Raw genomic sequence first — 19,182 nt, 5'->3', positions numbered from 1 at the left:
ACCCATGGTGGATTCATGTCAATGTATGGCAAAACCAATACAGTATTGTAAAGTAAAATAAAGTAAAAAAAAAAAGAAAGAAAAAGAATAAAAAGGTGAATTAAATTCATCCTTTTCCATCCAAAAAAAAAAAAGTTAATCTTGTTGCAGCCTGTCCAATGTGTGTGCATTCGGATGGATAAGCCTTCTCTTATGCAAAGGCCCTCATGTGATCTTCTCTTACCTACTGTCCTGCCCCATATACAAGGACAGACCCTTGCTTCATGTCCATACACCTGAGACTCTGTCCCTGGTCATCTCCTAATAAGACTCTCTGGTTACAAGAAGACATTAAAGTCAGTGTCTGCTAGGAATATTTGTTATTAAAGCAGTTTTATAATAGTAACAGCACTGGTTCCAGGCATAACCAGCTGTTACTGATTTTTCTTAATATTTTATTATCTGTTTATTTATCTGGCTGCACCAGGTCTTAGTTTCGGCATGAAGGATCTTCGATCTTCATGTGATGTATAGAATCTTAATTGTGGCATGCCAACTCTTAGCTGTGGCATGTGGGATCTAGTTCCCTGACCAGAGATTGAACCCTGGGCCGCTACTTTGGGAGCACGGAGTCTTAGCCACTGGACCACCAGAGAAGACCGTAAAACATTTTTTAGAAAATAAAACCAATTTAGCTAGCCCATAAGCTGAATTCTGAAATACACACTGTATCGTTATATACCTTTAGTATTGAATCCCTGAGTCTGGACTGCTTCTTGTGGCTAGAACCTTCTGTAACCAGCAGACCAGGAATGGAAGCAGAATCACAGTTGATGAATTGTCTGACCTTTGGTCCAGTTATCTTAAGTGATAATCTCATTCTACATTCAAATTCCTGCCTTAATTGGCATGGAGATCTCAGAGTTGTTCAGCAGGCAGTTCCTGCAGTATCATGTCTCTTCCCCTGTGTTCATTGGATTGGCTTGCTCCTGTTTTTCATTGTACCTGGATGCCTTGCTCCATTGCCTGCCCTTCCACTCAGAGCTCCCTCAGTTCCCTTCGCTATTTGTTGTATCTTGGTTGGTAAGCTTTTCTCTTCTCTTACTATCGAGAAGAGAGATAGTCGTTTCCTCTGGCCCCTCCCTTCTGAACTCTGGAACTCCTGTTTGACTCCCACTCAACACTTTGCTTTGTGAATAACATTAACATTTTATCCATATACTGGAGTTTTTATTTACGCACCATCATTGGTCCCCACATTTCTCCACATCTCCAGAAGCTCCCTGGGAGAGATTGTATCTAGCAACTGGTACCTTGAGGTAATTGAGGAGGGATCAGGAAGATCAAATGTTAAAAAAAAAAAAAGAAAGCTAATAATAAGTAAGCTCTGAGCTTTCTGGTGCTGTTCTCCAGGAAGATTAGCTGAAAGTGTGTAATTGTGCAACTGCACTGTGGGAGCCAAACTGTGGGAGGAAGTGTGCAAGGGATGTGACCTATCAGAGGTGAGGTTACTCGAGTAGAAAACCTTCCATCTGTGGACTTCAGAGTGCACTACACGGACTTTCCCTTAACAAGCTGTCTGGAGTGTCTTTGAGAGGGGCAGGGAAACCAAAGTAGAGACCTGGAATGACCACGCTGTGAGAGAGGAGGTCCCCGGCAAGAGAGGAGTGTGGGCTTCTGGCCTCTGCAGACAACCCACTTTGCTCCCCACACCCCCCCCCCGGCTCTTTTGGGGTCACCAAGACCCAGACTATTAATACCCGGGCGGCCGGTAGGTCAGGACTCAGGAAGGTCTGCGTCAAGTCACCACAGTGATGTTGCATCTCTGCCACTGGAATGACCGTTAACACCAAAGGATATTTACAAAGGAAAGAATAACATGATGATCTAAATCACTATGAATAGGTTTCTTGAATTAGGCACTAGTTTATTTCTCTAAGCCCCATTCACCAAGGTTTTGGGATAAGGTAGTTCACCATGAGGCTCTTCATGTTTCTTCTGTGTACAATTTTCTGGTCACTATAATTCTAAAAGGAAAAGGAAAAAAAAATACTAGGTAGTTAAAGAAGGTTCAGAGTTGAATATCCAAAAGTGTTAAGGAGATGGAAGGATTTACAAATAAGATTGTCCTAAGAATAAATAGAGACCTTAAAAAAAACAAACAACTGTGATAAAATAATACATGTGATAAAATTTGCTACTTTTAAGTGTACAGTTCCTTTAGTACATTTGCAATATCGTGCTTCCCTGGTGGCTCAGGTAAAGAGTCCGCCTGCAGTGCAGGAGACCCAGTTTCGCTCCCTGGGTCGAGAAGATCCCCTGGAGAAGGAAATGGCAACCCACTCCAGTATCCTGGCCTGGAGAACGCCATGGACGGAGGAGACTGGCAGACTACAATCCATGGGGTAGCAGAGTCAGACACGACTGAGCGACTAACACTTTTACACTTTCACTTTTTCACAGCGTTGTGCAACCATCACTGCCATCCACCTCCAAAGCTTTGTCATCATCCCAAGCTAAAACAATGTGCATTAAACAATATCTTCCCCATCCCTGTCTCCCCACCCCCAGACAACCACTGTTCAACTTTGTGTCTGCATGAGTTTGACTGTTGTATGACAGATCATGCATATTTGTCCGTTTCTGGCCGGCTTATTTCAGCTAGCAATAATGTCTTAAATGTGCGCAAGCTAAATGTCAACATGGCCGGGAACCCAGAGGAGATGAATTCAGAATAAGAAAAAAATGTATCTTCTCACACCAGTTATGCTGTCCCATGATATGAGATATTAGCAGATACTTCACAATAGGTGGCTAAGGAAAACCAAGAATCTCGTATCATTCACCCGTATGCTTTTGAAGTCACTGTTAGTATGATTGTGCTTCTGTTGTCGCCTTAACTTGCCCTCCTGCATTTGAAGCTTTCAAGGCTCCGCTTGGGGGGTCCTTTTGGGCATTAGAAGTGAAGTCACTCAGTCGTGTCCGACTCTTTGCGACCCCACGGACTGTAGTCTACAAAGCTCCTCTGTCCATGGAATTTTCCAGGCAAGAGTACTGGAGTGGATTGCCATTTTAAAGAGGAGTGAAAATGGCTATTTAAATTATTTAACAGTCCATGCCAAGGCTTAGGACAAGCACTGCGAATAGTATGGAAAGCAGAGCCACCCACCTTTGTCTTCATGGGGCTGCGGTTTAGTAGGTAAATCAGATTTGTAATTCCAGACTATGTTCAGTTCTATCAAGGAAAAATAACAGAGATGTTTCTCTCCTTGCCTTCATTGTGCACATAACCGTTCTAAGAAATCTGCTTTCTTTTCTCTTCAGGAGCCTCCAGACAGGTGGCTTTGCCTGGGAGGGAGAGGTAGAGAACAACGCATATAGCAAGGCTACAGGGGTGGCCCCCCAGCACAAGTACCACCCCACCGCAGGCAGCTACCAACTCCATTTTGCCCTGCAACAACTAGAACAGCAAAAACTTCAGTCCCGGCAGCTTCTGGACCAGAGTCGAGCTCGGCATCAGGTAAGTAAAAATAAGGCTTTTCCATGTGCTAGTATCTTCCTTCTGTTGGTTTAAACAAAAAAAAATTTTTTTTCTTTCATGAGAAGTGTGGAAGTAGTCTCTCAAAAGTTTACCAGTGCCACCGTGGCTTGAATGGTTGGTTCATGGGGAAGTCTACAAACAGGGAAGTAATGTTCTGAAGCCATCCATTGGCTTTGTTGAAAGGTGATGCTGAACCAGTTTTAACATCCTTTCTTTCATTTCAGAGTTTCAGCACAAAAATCTCTTTTGTAATATTTACCCTTTCTGTTGCCTGATCTTATTCAGTGATTTCTCAAAGGTTCTAATTCCCAGATACCTAAAAGCCAGCGTTTTAAAATAATTTTTTTGGAAGTTGCTCAGTTGTGTCTGACTCTTTGAGACCCCATGGACTGTAGCCTACCAGGCTCCGCCATCCACAGGATTTTCCAGGCAAGAGTACTGGAGTGGGTTGCCATTTGCTTCTCCAAGGGATCTTCCCGACCCAGGGATTGAACCCAGGTCTCCTGCATTGCAGACAGATGCTTTACTGTCTGAGCCACAAGGGAAGTTCACAGAGAAAGGATGACTTCACAAAAATAAAAAATCAGGTCTTGAAGACTTAAATTTTTCTTGATGATTTGGGATTATCATTAGAATCAGTTACCATGTTTTTCCCTAGTATCATGGGCATCCCTTGTGGCTCAGCTGGTAAAGAGTGTGCCTACAATGCAGGAGACCCTGGTTCAATCTGTGGGTCGGGAAGATCTGCTGGGAAGATAAGAGAATAGCTACCCACTGTAGTATTCTGGCCTAAAGAATTCAAGAGTCGGATACGACTGAGTGACTTTCGCTTTTCTTCACCATGCTTTTCATGTTCTGCTTGGATGAATCCATACTGGTTCTGTGAGCTTCCCTCATATTTGTGTGAAGAAATATATTGGCTTAATCTCTTGTCATTTGCTCTTATAAAAATGTAGTATGTAGTGTGCACTGATTTGTGCAAAATTAGTATTCACTCAAAGGTAACATTCCCAAAGTTGTTTTTTTTTTTTTTCTTCTAATAAAGCAATTATCATTATGCTCTCTATTGTCTTTTCAACTACCATCCAGGTCCATAGGAATTTTTATTTTTTTCAGTATCATTCATCACTTGAAAATCTTTATCTGTGGTAATATAATCTGTATATTATATTGTGTTTAGTCACTCAGTCATGTCCAGCTCTTTGCTGTGTAGCCCACCAGGCTCCTCTGTCCGTGGGGATTCTCCGGGCAAGAATACTGGAGTGGGTTGCCATGCCCTCCTCCAGGGGATCTTTGCAACCCAGGAATCGAACCCAGGTCTCCCACATTGCAAGTGGATGCTTTGCTGTCTGAGCCACCAGGGAAGCCCATATATTATGTTGATTCTTTGTAATCAAGAAATCATAAGTTCGGGCATTTGTGAAGTCTTTTTTTACTGGAGAAAAATTCTGACTTCTTATCTGTAAAGCTGGAATACACCATCATCCCACTACCCTCTGTCACGAAGAAATTTCTTTATTTAAGCAGTCTTTGTGGAGGATTTCTGTGGTTGTCCAGTGGTGAAAAATCCACTTTCCATTGTCGGGGATGTGGATTTGATCCCTAGTCAGGGAACTAAGATCCTACCTCCTGTGGAGCAACTAAGCCTGAGCACCGCAACTGGAGAGCCTAGTCAGCGAAACAAAAGAAGCCTGTGTGATGCGACGAGGACCCACTACAGCCAAAATTAATAAATAAAAATAATATTTGGGATAGCAGAGACATGTAGGCCAGTTTTTGAACCTTTTTTTTTTTTTTTTTCATTTTGGCCGCACTGCCTGGCTTGTTGGGGATCTTAGTTCCCTGATCAGAGATGGCAGTGAAAGCAGGGAGTCTCAATCACTGGACTGCCCCCTGCCCACCCACCCACCCAGGGAATTCCCTAGAGCTTTATTCAGGGTCTTAAGAATTCCAGTTCAGGAGACAGATTTGGGTAATACCAAAAGATTATTCCCAGGAAGAGAAAGAGTCAGGGGCTCAAGGCCAAAGCCACAGGGTTAGAGTTGTTCTGTGCAACCCTGACACACGGAAGGAAATGTTTGTCCTTAAAGGATAGGTGGTTATGAGTCATTTTAGGGTAAAAGACCAATAAATAAATAGACTGTCACAAGTTATCTTAGAGGATAAGGGTCCCCTAAGCATCTTGAGTTTCTGGAACACTGGGCAGATGTTCTGGATGCCTGTGTTAAGACAAGGAGCAGTTGAGGTTCAAATTCCGTTCCTGCTGAGATGTGCAGAAGCCACACTTCCTCAGTGGCCTCCTGGCTTCATTTTAGAGAATGCTCTTAGCAACACCTCCATTTTTATTTTTTCCCACCGTATGTCTTAGCTGTGTTGTTTTTTTTTTTTTAATCTGTGTAAATTTCTTAAAACTTTTAAAACTTCTGAACCCCATGCAGTTTGGATTACTCTAGAATGCCAGCTTAATCAGATGCTGGATAGTGGAAATATACATAGCCGTATTTCCCTTGTTTGAGTAGAATCTAGACAGTTGGTCCCTTTTAATGCTCCCATACCCTGAAATGGTGGGTGATTTAAAAAAAAGGTGATTGCAGAGCACTGAGAGTTCTGAGGGAAAAGACAGTTTTGCTGATTTTCACTTTTAGAAACTGCTTCTTTGCTAAGTCCCTCTCATTCTTTTGATTAGCTTCCAGCAACTCACATTCCTTTGAAAACTCAGAGTACTGCTATTCTTGTGTGGATTTTCTTTTTTTTTCACTGAGGATTATACTGACCTAGTTTCACTGAACTATGAAGTATATGGAAAATATGTTTTTTAGAATCTGTCAGAATACCTGTTTTAGGGAGAAGTCAGAACTCCCAAGAAGGGAGTTAATCTCGTGTCTCCTGGAGAGGGAACAGAACCTCATTTATCATAATTTTATATATGTTTATAACATCATTTTATTTTTTCCCCCTGTTCTTCTAATCCACAGTTGATTTAGGTAAAAATGAGTAGGGGTGAAGTTTGGGACTGTGGGAGAGAGTGAAAGAAACTACATTCTATTAGCTTGAAGAGTTTATAACTACTAGAATAACAAATAAGTTATTAAGTTATTCTTCATGTTCTAACATGAAGAATATTTAGTAACTTAGAGCAATTTATTTCAGAGGATTTTAAGAAATACTCCACAGAAAGAGCAAAGCCCTGTTAGATTTTTAAGCCTCTACTTTTAGCTCAGCTTGTGATTATACTGGACCTGACCTTTATAAATTACAGCCAAATGATTGCCTGAAACATGGTTTGCCTTCTCTGTGTGTCCTATATGTCTGCCTTTGGGTTAACCCCCTTAGATAGAGATGATTTCTCTGATGAACTTATGCTTTGGATTCAAGTTGCTAAAGTGTAGACAGCCATTGATATAAGTAACAGTTTGGTTAATTGCCTGTTGGAGAGCTGCTGCTGCTGCTGCTGCTGCTGCTAAGTCACTTCAGTCGTGTCTGCCTCTGTGCGTGCGACCCGATAGACGGCAGCCCACCAGGTTCCTCCGTCCCTGGGATTCTTCAGGCAAGAACACTGGAGTGGGCTGCCATTTCCTGCTCCTGTTTGAGAGCAGTGGATAGAATGGAAATCTGACTTACCTAGTATTCATTCACAAGAGAAATATGTTTATGGAATAGGACATTAAACGGGACCTTATACTGTATTGTGGGGCTTCCTTGGTGGCTCAGACAGTAAAGAATCTGCCTCCAGTGCAGGTTCAATCCCTGGGTAAGGAAGATCCCCTGGAGAAGGGAATGGCAACCCACTCCAGTATTCTGGCCTGGAGAATTCCATGGACACAGCAGCCTGGCAGGCTACAGTCCATGGCGTCTCAAAGAGTTAGTCCTGACAGAGCGACTAATACACATGCAGACTATATTGTCTTCTAGTCTACTATTACACGTGGACGGTATCTTTCATAGTGATCTCCTGAAAATGCTGTTGGAAAAATCATGCAGCCTTTCTTGCATTGCATTCAAAGGAAGTTGTCTATCCTTTTTGCATGTAGCTTTTTGAAGCTCTCAGGAAGGAAAAGTGATTCAGGATATGAGTTTGGAAATGCACATCTCTAACCATTGATGCAGTGTAAGCCTTGATCCTCACCTCTGTCTAAAATTTCAATCATAAGTCTAGAAGTTGCTGTGTTACTGAATCACTCATACAAAAGACTGGTCCTAATATGGACCTGGGAGAGGAAAGTCACCTGGAGCCATTGGCAGAGGCTTCCAGGGCCAGAGGTACAAGGAAATAGGTATGATCCAGTCATTTGATAGAGAACATGATCAAAACAAGATAACATTGAAACTATGAGCAGTGTATAAAAACACGGTTCTAAATCAGAGCAGAGGTCAGCAAGCTTTTCCTGTAAATGGCCATAAAGTAAATATTTTAGGCCTTGCAAGCTGTACATAGGGTCTGTGGTAACTACTCAGCTCTACCAAGGAAAATAGCCATAGACCATGTAAATGAATGAGTATGGCTGTTTTCCAATAAAACTTTCTTTACAAAAACAGATGGCAGGGGATTTCCCTGGTAGCTCAGTGGTAAAGACTCCATCTGCCAGTGCAGGAGACACAGGTTCCACCTCTGACCCGGGAAGATGGCTCATGCTGCAAAACCAACTAAGCCCATGCACCACACTGTTGAACCTGTGTTCCGGAGCCCAGGAGTCACAACGACTGAGGTCACGTGCCACAACTGCTAAAGCCTGTGTGCTCTAGAGCCCTGCTCCACAGCAAGAGAAGCCACCACAGGAAGCCTGCACAGCACAACTGGGGGGTAGCTCGTGTGCAGCAGCAAAGACCTAGCACAGCCAAAAATAGAATAAATAAATAAATAAAATTATTTTAAAAATGAAAAACATGGCAGGCTGGGTTTGGCCTGCAAGCCCTGGTTTGCAAACCCTTGGTTTTGAGCACCAGAAGCCCTTGAAGGGTCTGTTAAAACATCAGTTGCTTCTCTGACACCATTTCTGATTCAGTAGGTTTGGGATCAGTTCAGTTCAGTCGCTCAGTCATGTCCAACTCTTTGTGACCCCATGGACTGCAGCACGCCAGGCCTCCCTGTCCATCACCAACTCCCGGAGTCCACCCAAACCATGTCCATTGAGTCGGTGATGCCATCCATCCAACCATCTCATCCTCTGTCATCCCCTTATCCTCCTGCCCTCAATCTTTCCCAGCATCAGGGTCTTCTCAAAGAAGTCAGCTCTTTACATCAGGTGGCCAAAGTATTGGAGTTTCAGCTTCAGCATCAGTCCCACCAGTGAACACCCAGGACTGATCTCCTTTAGGATGCGCTGGTTGGATCTCCTTGCAGCCCAACGGACTCTCAAGAGTCTTCTCCAACATCACAGTTCAAAAGCATCAATTCTTCAGTGTTCATTTTTCTTTATAGTCCAAGGTTTGGGATGGGTGTCAATAATTTCCATTTCTAAGTTCCCAGATGATGCTAAGACTTTTCTTCTGAGAACCACTGAGCTAGAAATTAGAAGTATCTCCTTTTCATTGTTTCTCCTGTGTCTTTTGGAAGGGAGGCTGGTTTTGTTAAACTTAGTGTTTAACAAAACTTATAAAACTTATAAAACTTCAGGCAGTTTTTTTTTTTTTTAAAGGAACTTTGTTTCCATCTTTTTCACTTCATCTACCACAGCTTCCTTACGAATAAGTTTTCCAAACTTGAAAACTTCCTGTTCATTCCTCTTATCAGGGTACATTTTGCCCAGCAACCACTGCTCCCAGGATTCCAGTTTTATGAGGGACGAGAGATAAGTAACGGCACAGATTCCTCCCTTTTTGTTTTAGTAAGAATGGCCAACACTTAATAAGCACATACGGTGGTCCAAGCACTGTTCACGTGCTTTAAGGTGTATTTATTCATTTAAAATGGGTTCCAGGATAGCTGAGGAAGTTGCGGGATCTTGGCCATCTAAGGGTGGTTCAATGAATCTGTGTGTTGATGTATCCCAGGGTATCTTCTCTCTGGTTTCCCTCATTGCTTCCCACTTCCTTCTCAGACTGGCTTCCTGCCCTTGAAGGAGAAGGATTAAAAAAAAAAAAAAAAAAACTTCTCTGTCAGCTGAGCAGGGGGACCTTCTTGGGCAGCGGTGACTGCTGCCGACATGAGCATGAGTAGCCCTCCCTGCTGGGGTCTGCAAGGAGGGCTGCACCAGCTGTGAGGCCCGACTGACCTGATTCTAATTGCCAACATCGAGCTGATGTTATTCTTGGCCCAGGGCAGAGCGATTACTCAGTAGTTTCTGTTAAAGTGATTCTTTGTTAAAGCTCTGCTCCCAACCCCCATCCTCTGGCCCTCCCACTCTCTCCTCTACCTATTCCAGTCTGGAAAAAAAAAAAAGAAGCCCCAAAAGCCGAAAAATTAAGGGTATTTTGATGGTCGAGACAGAACTGCTGAAATTTCTTTTAACAACAGAGGGGGAGAGAGAGGATTTTAACTACACCTTAATTTTTCCCTGGTTTCCAAAGCCCTTCAATTTTTAGTAGATGCAGTTTTTAACTTTGCAAAGTAACTCAGGGTAGGAGAAAACCTTGCATCCTCAGTTCCTTCTTGCACTCTGTCTGCCTTCCTTCCCCATCCTAAAATGCCCAATTTCACCTCAGCTCAGCCAATAGAAACTAACGTCCCGAGACAAGCAGGGCGGGGGGCGCAGCTCAGCATTCACTTGAAGGGGTCTTTCAGTACGATAGCAACATCTTGGGTGCCGTGTGTAATGAGACATCTTGAGTGCCATGTGTAATGAGCTTTTTGCTAACGGCATGTGTGTATATAAGCACAGCTTCACAGGTGTGGGAAGGGTTCCCATATAAACCCAGCCAAGTCTTGTTATTCTGCTCCTAAAAGTTCATTGCATGTGTCTAGAAAAATTGTGCATACACACCGCCCACCCTCCCCCTGTCCAACTTCAGCAATGAGTACTTCAGCCTTCGCTGCTGTGTGTTTGAGTTGTGGGGGAGGGGGAGGCAGGCACCCGGGCTTTTCCAGGCAGTCAGCAATAACATGCTAGCTCCTCAGGCTGACCCAGGGAGAACCAACAAGCAGACCAGCTCTGCAGGGGGAGTCTTTCTATGTCTTCCCAACAAGAGTATCTGGGAGGATGGTTGGGCATGGGAATTAGGGGTAGTCTGGGCACAACCTCAGGCCGGTGCTTAAGTTCCTAGAGCAGGCTGATTTGAACTTCCTAACCTCCTGCTGCTCCGTGTTGTTTTGTGTTGTTTTCATTTGGTTTGGGGATCTTTGGTTCAATTTTATATTTCCTTCTGACCTTTATTGGGAACTCATCTAGTTTGTTTATGATTATGATTGTCTTAGAGCCATTCGATTTAGCGGATTTTGCCCAAACTAACCTCTTCATCCATAATGACACTCCATTCAAAATACGTGATAATACACGTAAAACCGTATTCAGGTGTTCAGAAACAGGCACTGTGGACAGGCTGTGGAGTCAGATACTCCTGTTTCAATCTGAGCCCATAACCTGCGCCAAGCTGTTTAAACCTCCTTGAACCTCGGTTTCTTCATCTCTAACGTGGGGACGATGATGTGTATCTGTGGGTTTTCGTGAGGACCATATTCCTCAGGATGTTTCCATGTGCCCAAGCATTAAATGTGCAGTGGTATTTGTATAATCGCAGTGAATCTTCACAACTGCCCTCTTATAAAAACAGAGCATCACGTATGTGGCTTTCCCAGGCTCACAGAAGTGACAAATAAATGGAGGAGCTGGGGTTTTTGAATCCAGGCATGTCAGCCTCCAGCATCCCAGCTCTTGGCTATCATGCTGTATGTATTATCGCACTTCCCAGGTGGCACTAGTGGTAAAGAACTCGCCTGCCAGTGCAGGAGACATTAAGAGATGGGGGTTCGAGCCTTGGGTCAGGAAGATCCCCTGCAGGAAGGCATGGCATCCCACTGCAGGACTCTTGCTGGAGAATCCCATGGACAGAGAGCCTGGCGGGCTGCAGTTCATAGGGTCGCAAAGAGTCAGACACGACTGAAGCGACTTAGCACGCATGCATGCAGATGTATTATTACATTTTAAATTGCAGTTCATGTGTTCAACAGGTACTTATTGACACTCATAAAGCTATTTTGAAAACTTAATCTCAGGTAATTTAACTAGTCTCCTGCTAGGCAGATACACTGTTGCAAAAGAAAAGGTCTACTAAGTGTGTGTTACCCCAGTTACCTCGAATTCTTAATTAAAGAAATGTCTTAAAAAGGTGTTTCAGGGTTTAAAACTCTTAGAAATGGCCACAGTCTACCTTCCGTTGTACTTTTATTATTTAGGAACAATGTCAGGGACCACTGAGTTTTTTGGTTTTTTACTGCCGTGTAATTGCTTTACAGGGTTGTGTTGGGTTCTGCTGTACAACAGTGTGAATCAGCTATGTGTATACGTTTAGCGCCTCCCTCCCATCCCCCCCTCCCACTCCTCTGAGTCGTCACAAAGCCCCAGGCTGAGGTCCTGTACTGCGCAGCAGCTCCCCACTGGCTGGCTGCTTTGCATGTGGTGGTGGATATGTCAGTGCTCCTGCGTCAGTTTGCCGCACCCTGTCCTTCCTCCACTGTTTCACAAGCCCATTCTCAACATCTGGGTCTCTGTTCCTGCCGTGCATACAGGCTCATTGGCACCGTCTTTCTAGATTTCATATTTATATATTAATAGACTGTATTTGTTTTTCTATTTCTAACTTACTTCACTCTGTATGATAACGCTCTAGATTCATCCACATCACTACACATGACTCAATTTTGTTCCTTTTTATGGCTGAGTAGTATCCCATTGTATATATGTACCACATGTTTATCCATTCATATGTCAATGGACATCTAGGTTGCTTCCATGTCCTGCCTTTTGTAAATAGTGCTGCAGTGAACGTTGAGGCCTATGTGTGTCTTTTTGAGTTATGGTTTTCTCAGGGTATATGCCCAGTAGTGGGATTGTTCTTGCAGCATCCTGAAATATGTTCTATGAGTTTGAAGATTCAATGTGTGGGTTGTTATTAGTAACATAGGAATTATCTCTTCAGTGATCAATTTGTCCTTTTAACCCTGTTTTTGTTATTGGTTATATTTTTTAAATTTTATTTCTTTTTAATATAAATTTATTTATTTTAATTGGAGATTAATTACAATATTGTACTGGTTTTGTTATACATCAACATGAATCCGCCCCAGGTGTTCTATGATGGTATTTTTGAGAAGGCTATCAGGAAACACGGCAGGTGTCTGCAGATGTGAATACCACAGATGTTGCTTTTGTGATTAATCTAATCACTAATCACTTTTGTGGTTAGTATTATGCTTGCTTTCTCAATAGATTTCATAGAAATCTGATTCTTAATGCACTGTTACAGTATAGACATCGGTTCATTATGCTGATTCATTACTACTAGTAATAGAAACCCCTTGGTTATTACCAGAGTGTTTTCTAAGCTGTTGCTTGGAAGGAGGAAGGTGAGAGCAAGGAAACAGGTGTATAGTGAGTGCCTTTTGTATGCTAGGTGTAGTAGTATCTCCGTTCCACTAATGAGGAAACTGATGCTCAAAAACTTTAAGTAACTTACACAAGGTTGTACAGCTAGCTTTATTGCAGTTATAATAGACAAGCCAGGTCAGAGGGTTCTAAAGCCCTTTTCCAGTCTACCTCCCTCCCCGATGAGTAAGTGACACTTCATTTTCTCCTTGTTTTATACATTTATCATTTATACATTTATACATTTATTCGAGTTTTATTGTTGCTGCTGCTATACATCCATATGCACAAATAGAAAAGGTCAATACAATGAATCAAACTCAAAACCCCACTTGGCTGTAGTTATGTTAAGAGACAACTCTTCACCTACCAGCTGCTTGGGATTGACCTTGTTTGTCGTATACCCTTAAAATGTGGGCTCTGCTACAGTTGCCTGGTGGCCAGTTCCCTTCCCTCCCCTCACTCTCTGACCTCTGGCTTTTTTCTGTTTTTCTGTGGGCATATGAGGGACTCACAGCAGTAACTTTGTGTGAAATGATGAAAGACTTCATCTTTAAACACAAAGAACCCCATCCATCTGTGATGGATGCAACCACAGGAAAAAACTTAATAGCTCTATGACAGCAAAGTTTATATAAGATAAACAGTAGGTCAACGTGTGATATTCTGAGCCAAATAAAATAAACTATACATTTGAAGACAAAGGCAAGTTAGTTATTTAGAAACTGAATTTAAAGTTGTAAAGGAACATAGAGATTACCTTGTCTAATTATTTCATTTACTCATCAGAAGATATGAGGCAAACACATTATTAGGAGAACAAGGGCACTGATATAGAAATAATTCCCTAAAACTACTAGTAAATAAAATATAAAAGAGACAATTGAAAGTAAGGCTATGAATTATTTTTTTAACCAATTGAACTCTCAGTCTGGGGTCATTGGTGATCTTTTGAGGTTACCTTTATTTATTATACATGCGCACACACATATTCTTGCACACTTTAACTTTCCAAGTAAGTAACAAAGATTTGCTTCTGCACAAATTTTTTTCAACCGTTTTTTCTTGGAATAAATTAAGTGAAATCTCTGTCTTTTAAATGCATCTGGTGAAAGCTGGACACATTGCTAGGTTTGCTTTAATTTTGCTTTGGAAGGGAGATAGATTTAACTTCAGTGCAGCTGATGTGAAAAGGGAGTCAGCATGGCCTAAATGAGGAAGGCAGTGTAGTGTGGCGGGGCCACGGAATAAGACTCCTTCCGGGACTTGCCATCATGGACAGACCGTGGAAGCCTTTTGTGCTCTGACTTCTTCTGTAGATGGAAGTGATGATGGGACCCGCCGTAAATGGCTGGGAGCGTTCTGTGATACAACATGTAAAGCGCTTAGAGCAATGCTGACTGGGATAAAAGCTCAATAAAAAGGTGTTGCTCTTGTCGCTATATATTACTTTGTTTTCCATTGTGGTAAAAAACGCATAGCATAAATTTGCCCTCTCGGAGATCTTCGTTGATTGTGCAGTGCTTTCACCTGTGTGCATGTGGTTGTACAGTGGATTACTAAACGTTTTCATCTTGCATAACTGAAACCCTGCACACACTGAGCAGCTCCCCGTGTCCCCCTCCGCCCAGCCGCTGACGTTCACCACTCTGCTTTGTGTTCCTGTGAATGTGATTACTTTGGATTCCTCATATCACTTAAATCTTGTCGTATTATTTTGTAGCGACTGGTTTATTTCATTTACGGTAATATCCTGAAGGTTCACTTGTTGTAGTTTACGGCAGGATTTCTCTAGTTTTTAAGGCTTAATGATACTCTGTCACGTGTATACACATTTATCCATTCATCAGTCTGTAGGCATTTAGACTGCTTCCACATCTTAGCTACTGCAAATAAGACTTCAGTGAACCTGAAGATGCAGACGTATCTTCTATTGTATATTACTTTTAACCTTAAATGTACATATCTCTGGGGCTTCCCAGGTGGCTCAGTGGTAAAGAATTCACCTGCCAATGCAGAGACTCGAGAGATGCGGGTTCAATCCTTGGGTCGGGAATATTGCCTGGAGAAGGAAATGGCAACCCACTCCAGTATTCTTGCCCAGAAAATCCCATGGACGGAGGAGCCTGGTGGGCTACAGTCCATGGTGTTGCAAAGCTGGACATGATGAGCTTGCATGACTGAGCAAGCATGCATGCACATGTCCATAGCGTTATAATCTCAACTTGGGATTTTAGTCAAACCCCTCATGCCAGAAGGAGGAATTGGTTTGAATGATATTTAAGAAGGTGGCTTAGAAGTTCAAGACTCATAAAATACTAATTAGCTACGTTTTGAAAAACTAATATTTACTTATTTGGACAGCAGGAAATTATATGCAGATTATTGCTAGAGAGAGACATGAGGAGAAAGAGTAAAAAGAATGATTAATAGTACCATGGTAAAATGGTTAAAATAATAATATGTTTGTCCAAAAGCATAAATGTCTTATAATCATTAGAGAAAAAGAGAAACAGCATGAGCAACAAATTAGAAGCCAGCTTTCCATAGGACATGTTGTATTTACTTAAATAATCAAGGAAAGGTAAGGCAGTTATTCTTCCAAACATACTGGAAATATAATCAGTACAACCTTTACAGAGGGCAATTTGAGAATATGTATTTTAAAAGATGTAGAAGCAGCAGCAGCCTTCTGATCTAGCTATTCTGTTTTAAGGAAATTATTTTAAGGAAATGATGCAGCATATATCAAAAGGTAGAAATAACATGATGTTTATCACAACACTGTTCTTAAATAGAGAATTAACCTGGTGAAAGCTTCTGTATGTGTGTGTGATTTCAAAATGAAAGTATAAAATTTTAGGGGGCCTACTTTTTCCCACTTAAAAATGTATTGGAAACTTAGTTCCTTAATTGCATGTATGGATCTACTGTGTTAGTTCACAGTATTATACTGTTGGTGACTGGTTAAGTAAACTATGATAAACTGTAATACAAAATGTTATTCAGTTGCTAAGTCATATCTCACTTCTTTTGTGATCCCATGGACAGTAGCCTGACACGCTTCTCAGTCCATGCAATTTCCCAGGCAGGAATACTGAAGTGGGTTGCCATTTCCTTCTTCAGGGGATCTTCCCAACCCAGGGATTGAACACACGTCTCCTGCGTTGGCAAGTAGATTATTTACCACTGAGCCACCAGGGAAGCCCAGGAGAAAATAGATAGCCATTAAAAACAGTGATCTAGATCTACCCTATAGATATGGAACCAAATGCTCAGACATTTGAATGAAAAAAATTTTTCAAAAAAATCAGATATCATATATGAATTTTTGTAAGCCCACAGAAAAAATGTATCATATGCATAGAAAATAGGTGATTATACACAGAAAAGAGTCTAAATATTACTAGAGGTTATCAGAGAACAGAATTCAAAATGACTTTTAAAACAGTTTTCCTTTTTTTGTGTGAACATGTTTCAAAAAAAACCATTAGTCTGCCAAATATTTCTGAGCATTGAGGGAGGAAAACAGAAAGCAGTGCAGAACCTACAGTCATTGGTGTCTAAATTTGCCCTCAGAATATAAACCTCTCCCAATGTATGACTGTCATTTGGTTGGGTGGTGGGGCTGCTAGTGAGGGAATGTCGTCAATGTAATGTCTTAGGGCTAAGTAGCTTTGTGACCATGGGGTGCAGCCCTGGCGTTAGCCAGCTGCCTCATAGTAGGACTTTGTTTGTAACACCTAGCCCAAGATCTGTTCAAGTGTCTCAATACTACTGAGAAATCAACCGAGAGACACTGTTGGTATCTTTGTACGCTTAGTTGCAGGAAGTCTGAAGCCTGTAAGTATATTTGACTATCTCTTTTTAATGGCCTGCACTGTTGCTCAAATGTTTTTAGGTACAACTGATTTAGGGGCTGCCTGAAGCACAGTGTTTTCAGTTGGTTGGTGAATAATACTCTCTTCTCAATTGTTCTGTCTCAGTAAGCACCTGTATTCACATCCTTTAGAATAGGTCACTGGAACTTCTAAGAGCCTTCTTTCCTTGTTGCTAAAGGAGAAAAAAATTCTTAACTGGTTTTAGAAATGGGAGGGAATGCCAGAGGACTTCCAGATCTCTTTGGCATCTCAAAGTCCTGTCTCAGTGCCCAGGTCATCCGTCTCTCTCTGTATGAACCAGAGCATCTTCAGGGTTTCTGCCCCATCCCTGTTGAGGTCCTAGCATTACCCACTGCTGGTTGCAGTACTGGAAGTTGTACTCTTTATCTTGCTCAGCTTTCAGACTTGCCCCAGGTGACAAACACTGTGAAATGAAGACAGCCAAGAACTGCATATAGGATGGGATGAAGACCTTTTGGAAGCTTGATTTTGCCAAAATAGATACAGCTACCCTTACCCTCTCCCTGGCTTCCCTGGTGACTTAGATGGTAAAGAATCCACCTGCAGTCCGGGAGACCTGGGTTCGATCCCTGGGTTGGGAAGATCCCCTGGAGGAGGGCATGGCAACCCACTTCAGTATTTTTGCCTGGAGACTCTCCATGGACAGAGTCCATGGGGTCACAGAGTCAGACACAGCTGAGCAGCTAAGCATAGCACTGTCCCCCTGCCTTTTTTATAGCATTGTATGGTTGCACGTAATGTGTTCTTTGCGTTGAGCAACTCTCAGCCTGGTTGTAGTAAAGATGAGTGATTAGCATCTTACCTTCTCAGGGAGATAAACCATCCAGTACTTGAGTTGCCAGAACTAGAAGCTGTGTTATGGGAACTTTATCCAAGTTAGGATAAAATCTCACATGGGGAGAATGATGCATAAAATGTTTGCTGTTCTGATAACAGAGAAAAAGGGGTACAAAGTGACGTTAACCAACTCAAATAGAGATTTCATATTTGCCTGCTTCATCTACCTTAATTTTTGAAAAATGAATTTAGAGAGTTATTTCACTGCAGGGAGGCATCCAGTTATACTCCATCACCAAGAAGTCAAGACTGAAAGGGGTGTTTCTCTGGAAGGGATTAAAACACACACATACACCACACAACCTCCCAGAATTTAATCTCTGAACAGTATTATCTTTCAAGTAAGAGAACCCAGATCTTGCTTCCATGTGGCCTTCCAAGTTGCAGTCTGTGTTCTATCACAGATTCCTCCTTCCCACCCATGATTACCCTTCTGTTGTGGGAGAAGGAGGGCCTTTCCAGTCTTTTGTGTGGGGCCAAGCCAAGCTTCCAACTGTGGTTTCCTCTGAGTGTCCTTGCTGAAGCATTGCTGTTTCCCACACCCAATAAAGAGGCAAAGGCTTGCGTTTGTTGACCAGGTCTTGAGTGGAGGCTGGTGCTGATACAGCTTTCACATTCCCAGGACAGTGACTGGTGACAGTGCAGGCCCCACCCCTGGGTTAGCCCACAAGTGCAGAGTGCTAACACTCTGTCCAGACCTCACAGTTCTTAGAAATTATATGAAGAGAACTTTGTATAATGCTCTGTTTATTTATGAATGAATACCAGGACAAAACAGTTCACATAATCTGTCATAGAGGTAGACTTGTAGGATTAGGGTCAATACAGGCTGTGGTTGCTGGGGAGGCAGGTGGGGGTTGGGGAGGCTGATTTCTGCCAATATTCTACACACATCTATATGTCTTCTTTTATCTTTGCCTGAGTACTTTCTGGTTTTCTTCTCATCAGTTTTGATTACTTTAATCTCATTCCACTTTGCCTTGGCTTTGGTGCAGCATTTGGGAACTTGTCTGACACATTACTGACTTCGGGGAATTTTGGATGGCATAGAATTACAATAATTTCATTATCCATTCAGTTTATGAGCGTATGATCCCCAAATGACAAATGAGAACCTAGAAGCTTTTTACTGTATTTGGGAAGACTCTCTGCTATTTTTGAGATGCAGTTACATTTTTATTATATTGAAGCTGAAACAAGCTTGACTCTTTGGTCAATTGAGAATTGTCTCTCAGCTCAGTTAGGATTCCATTTGGCTGCATATAATAGAACACTTCCCACCCATGGCTGTTTAAACAAGTTAAAGATTTATTTTCTTTTCCCTGTGTAACCAGGTATCTAGAGATAGAGGTGCTCCTAAAGTCCATGGTGTGGTCAGGAACCCGTGCTCCTCCTGTCTTTATCC

At 42.2% G+C, this 19,182-nt stretch overlaps 1 protein-coding gene across 9 annotated transcripts in view; it reads left to right on the top strand.

The window, feature by feature from the left end:
* TTLL5 (tubulin tyrosine ligase like 5) overlaps positions 1-19,182 on the top strand; it is a 313,608-nt gene that overhangs the window by 209,785 nt on the left and 84,641 nt on the right. For all 9 annotated transcript variants that reach the window (XM_018053946.1, XM_018053944.1, XM_018053943.1 and 6 more), the window contains one exon: positions 3,304-3,499. In XM_018053946.1, coding sequence (XP_017909435.1) covers positions 3,304-3,499 — 196 coding nt within the window. The remainder of the gene's footprint in view (positions 1-3,303; positions 3,500-19,182) is intronic.

Source organism: Capra hircus, chromosome 10 (genome assembly GCF_001704415.2).
Source record: "Capra hircus breed San Clemente chromosome 10, ASM170441v1, whole genome shotgun sequence".
Lineage (NCBI taxonomy): Eukaryota > Metazoa > Chordata > Mammalia > Artiodactyla > Bovidae > Capra > Capra hircus.
Note: the sequence above shows the minus strand (reverse complement) of the source record. Positions and strands in the feature narration are given on the sequence as shown.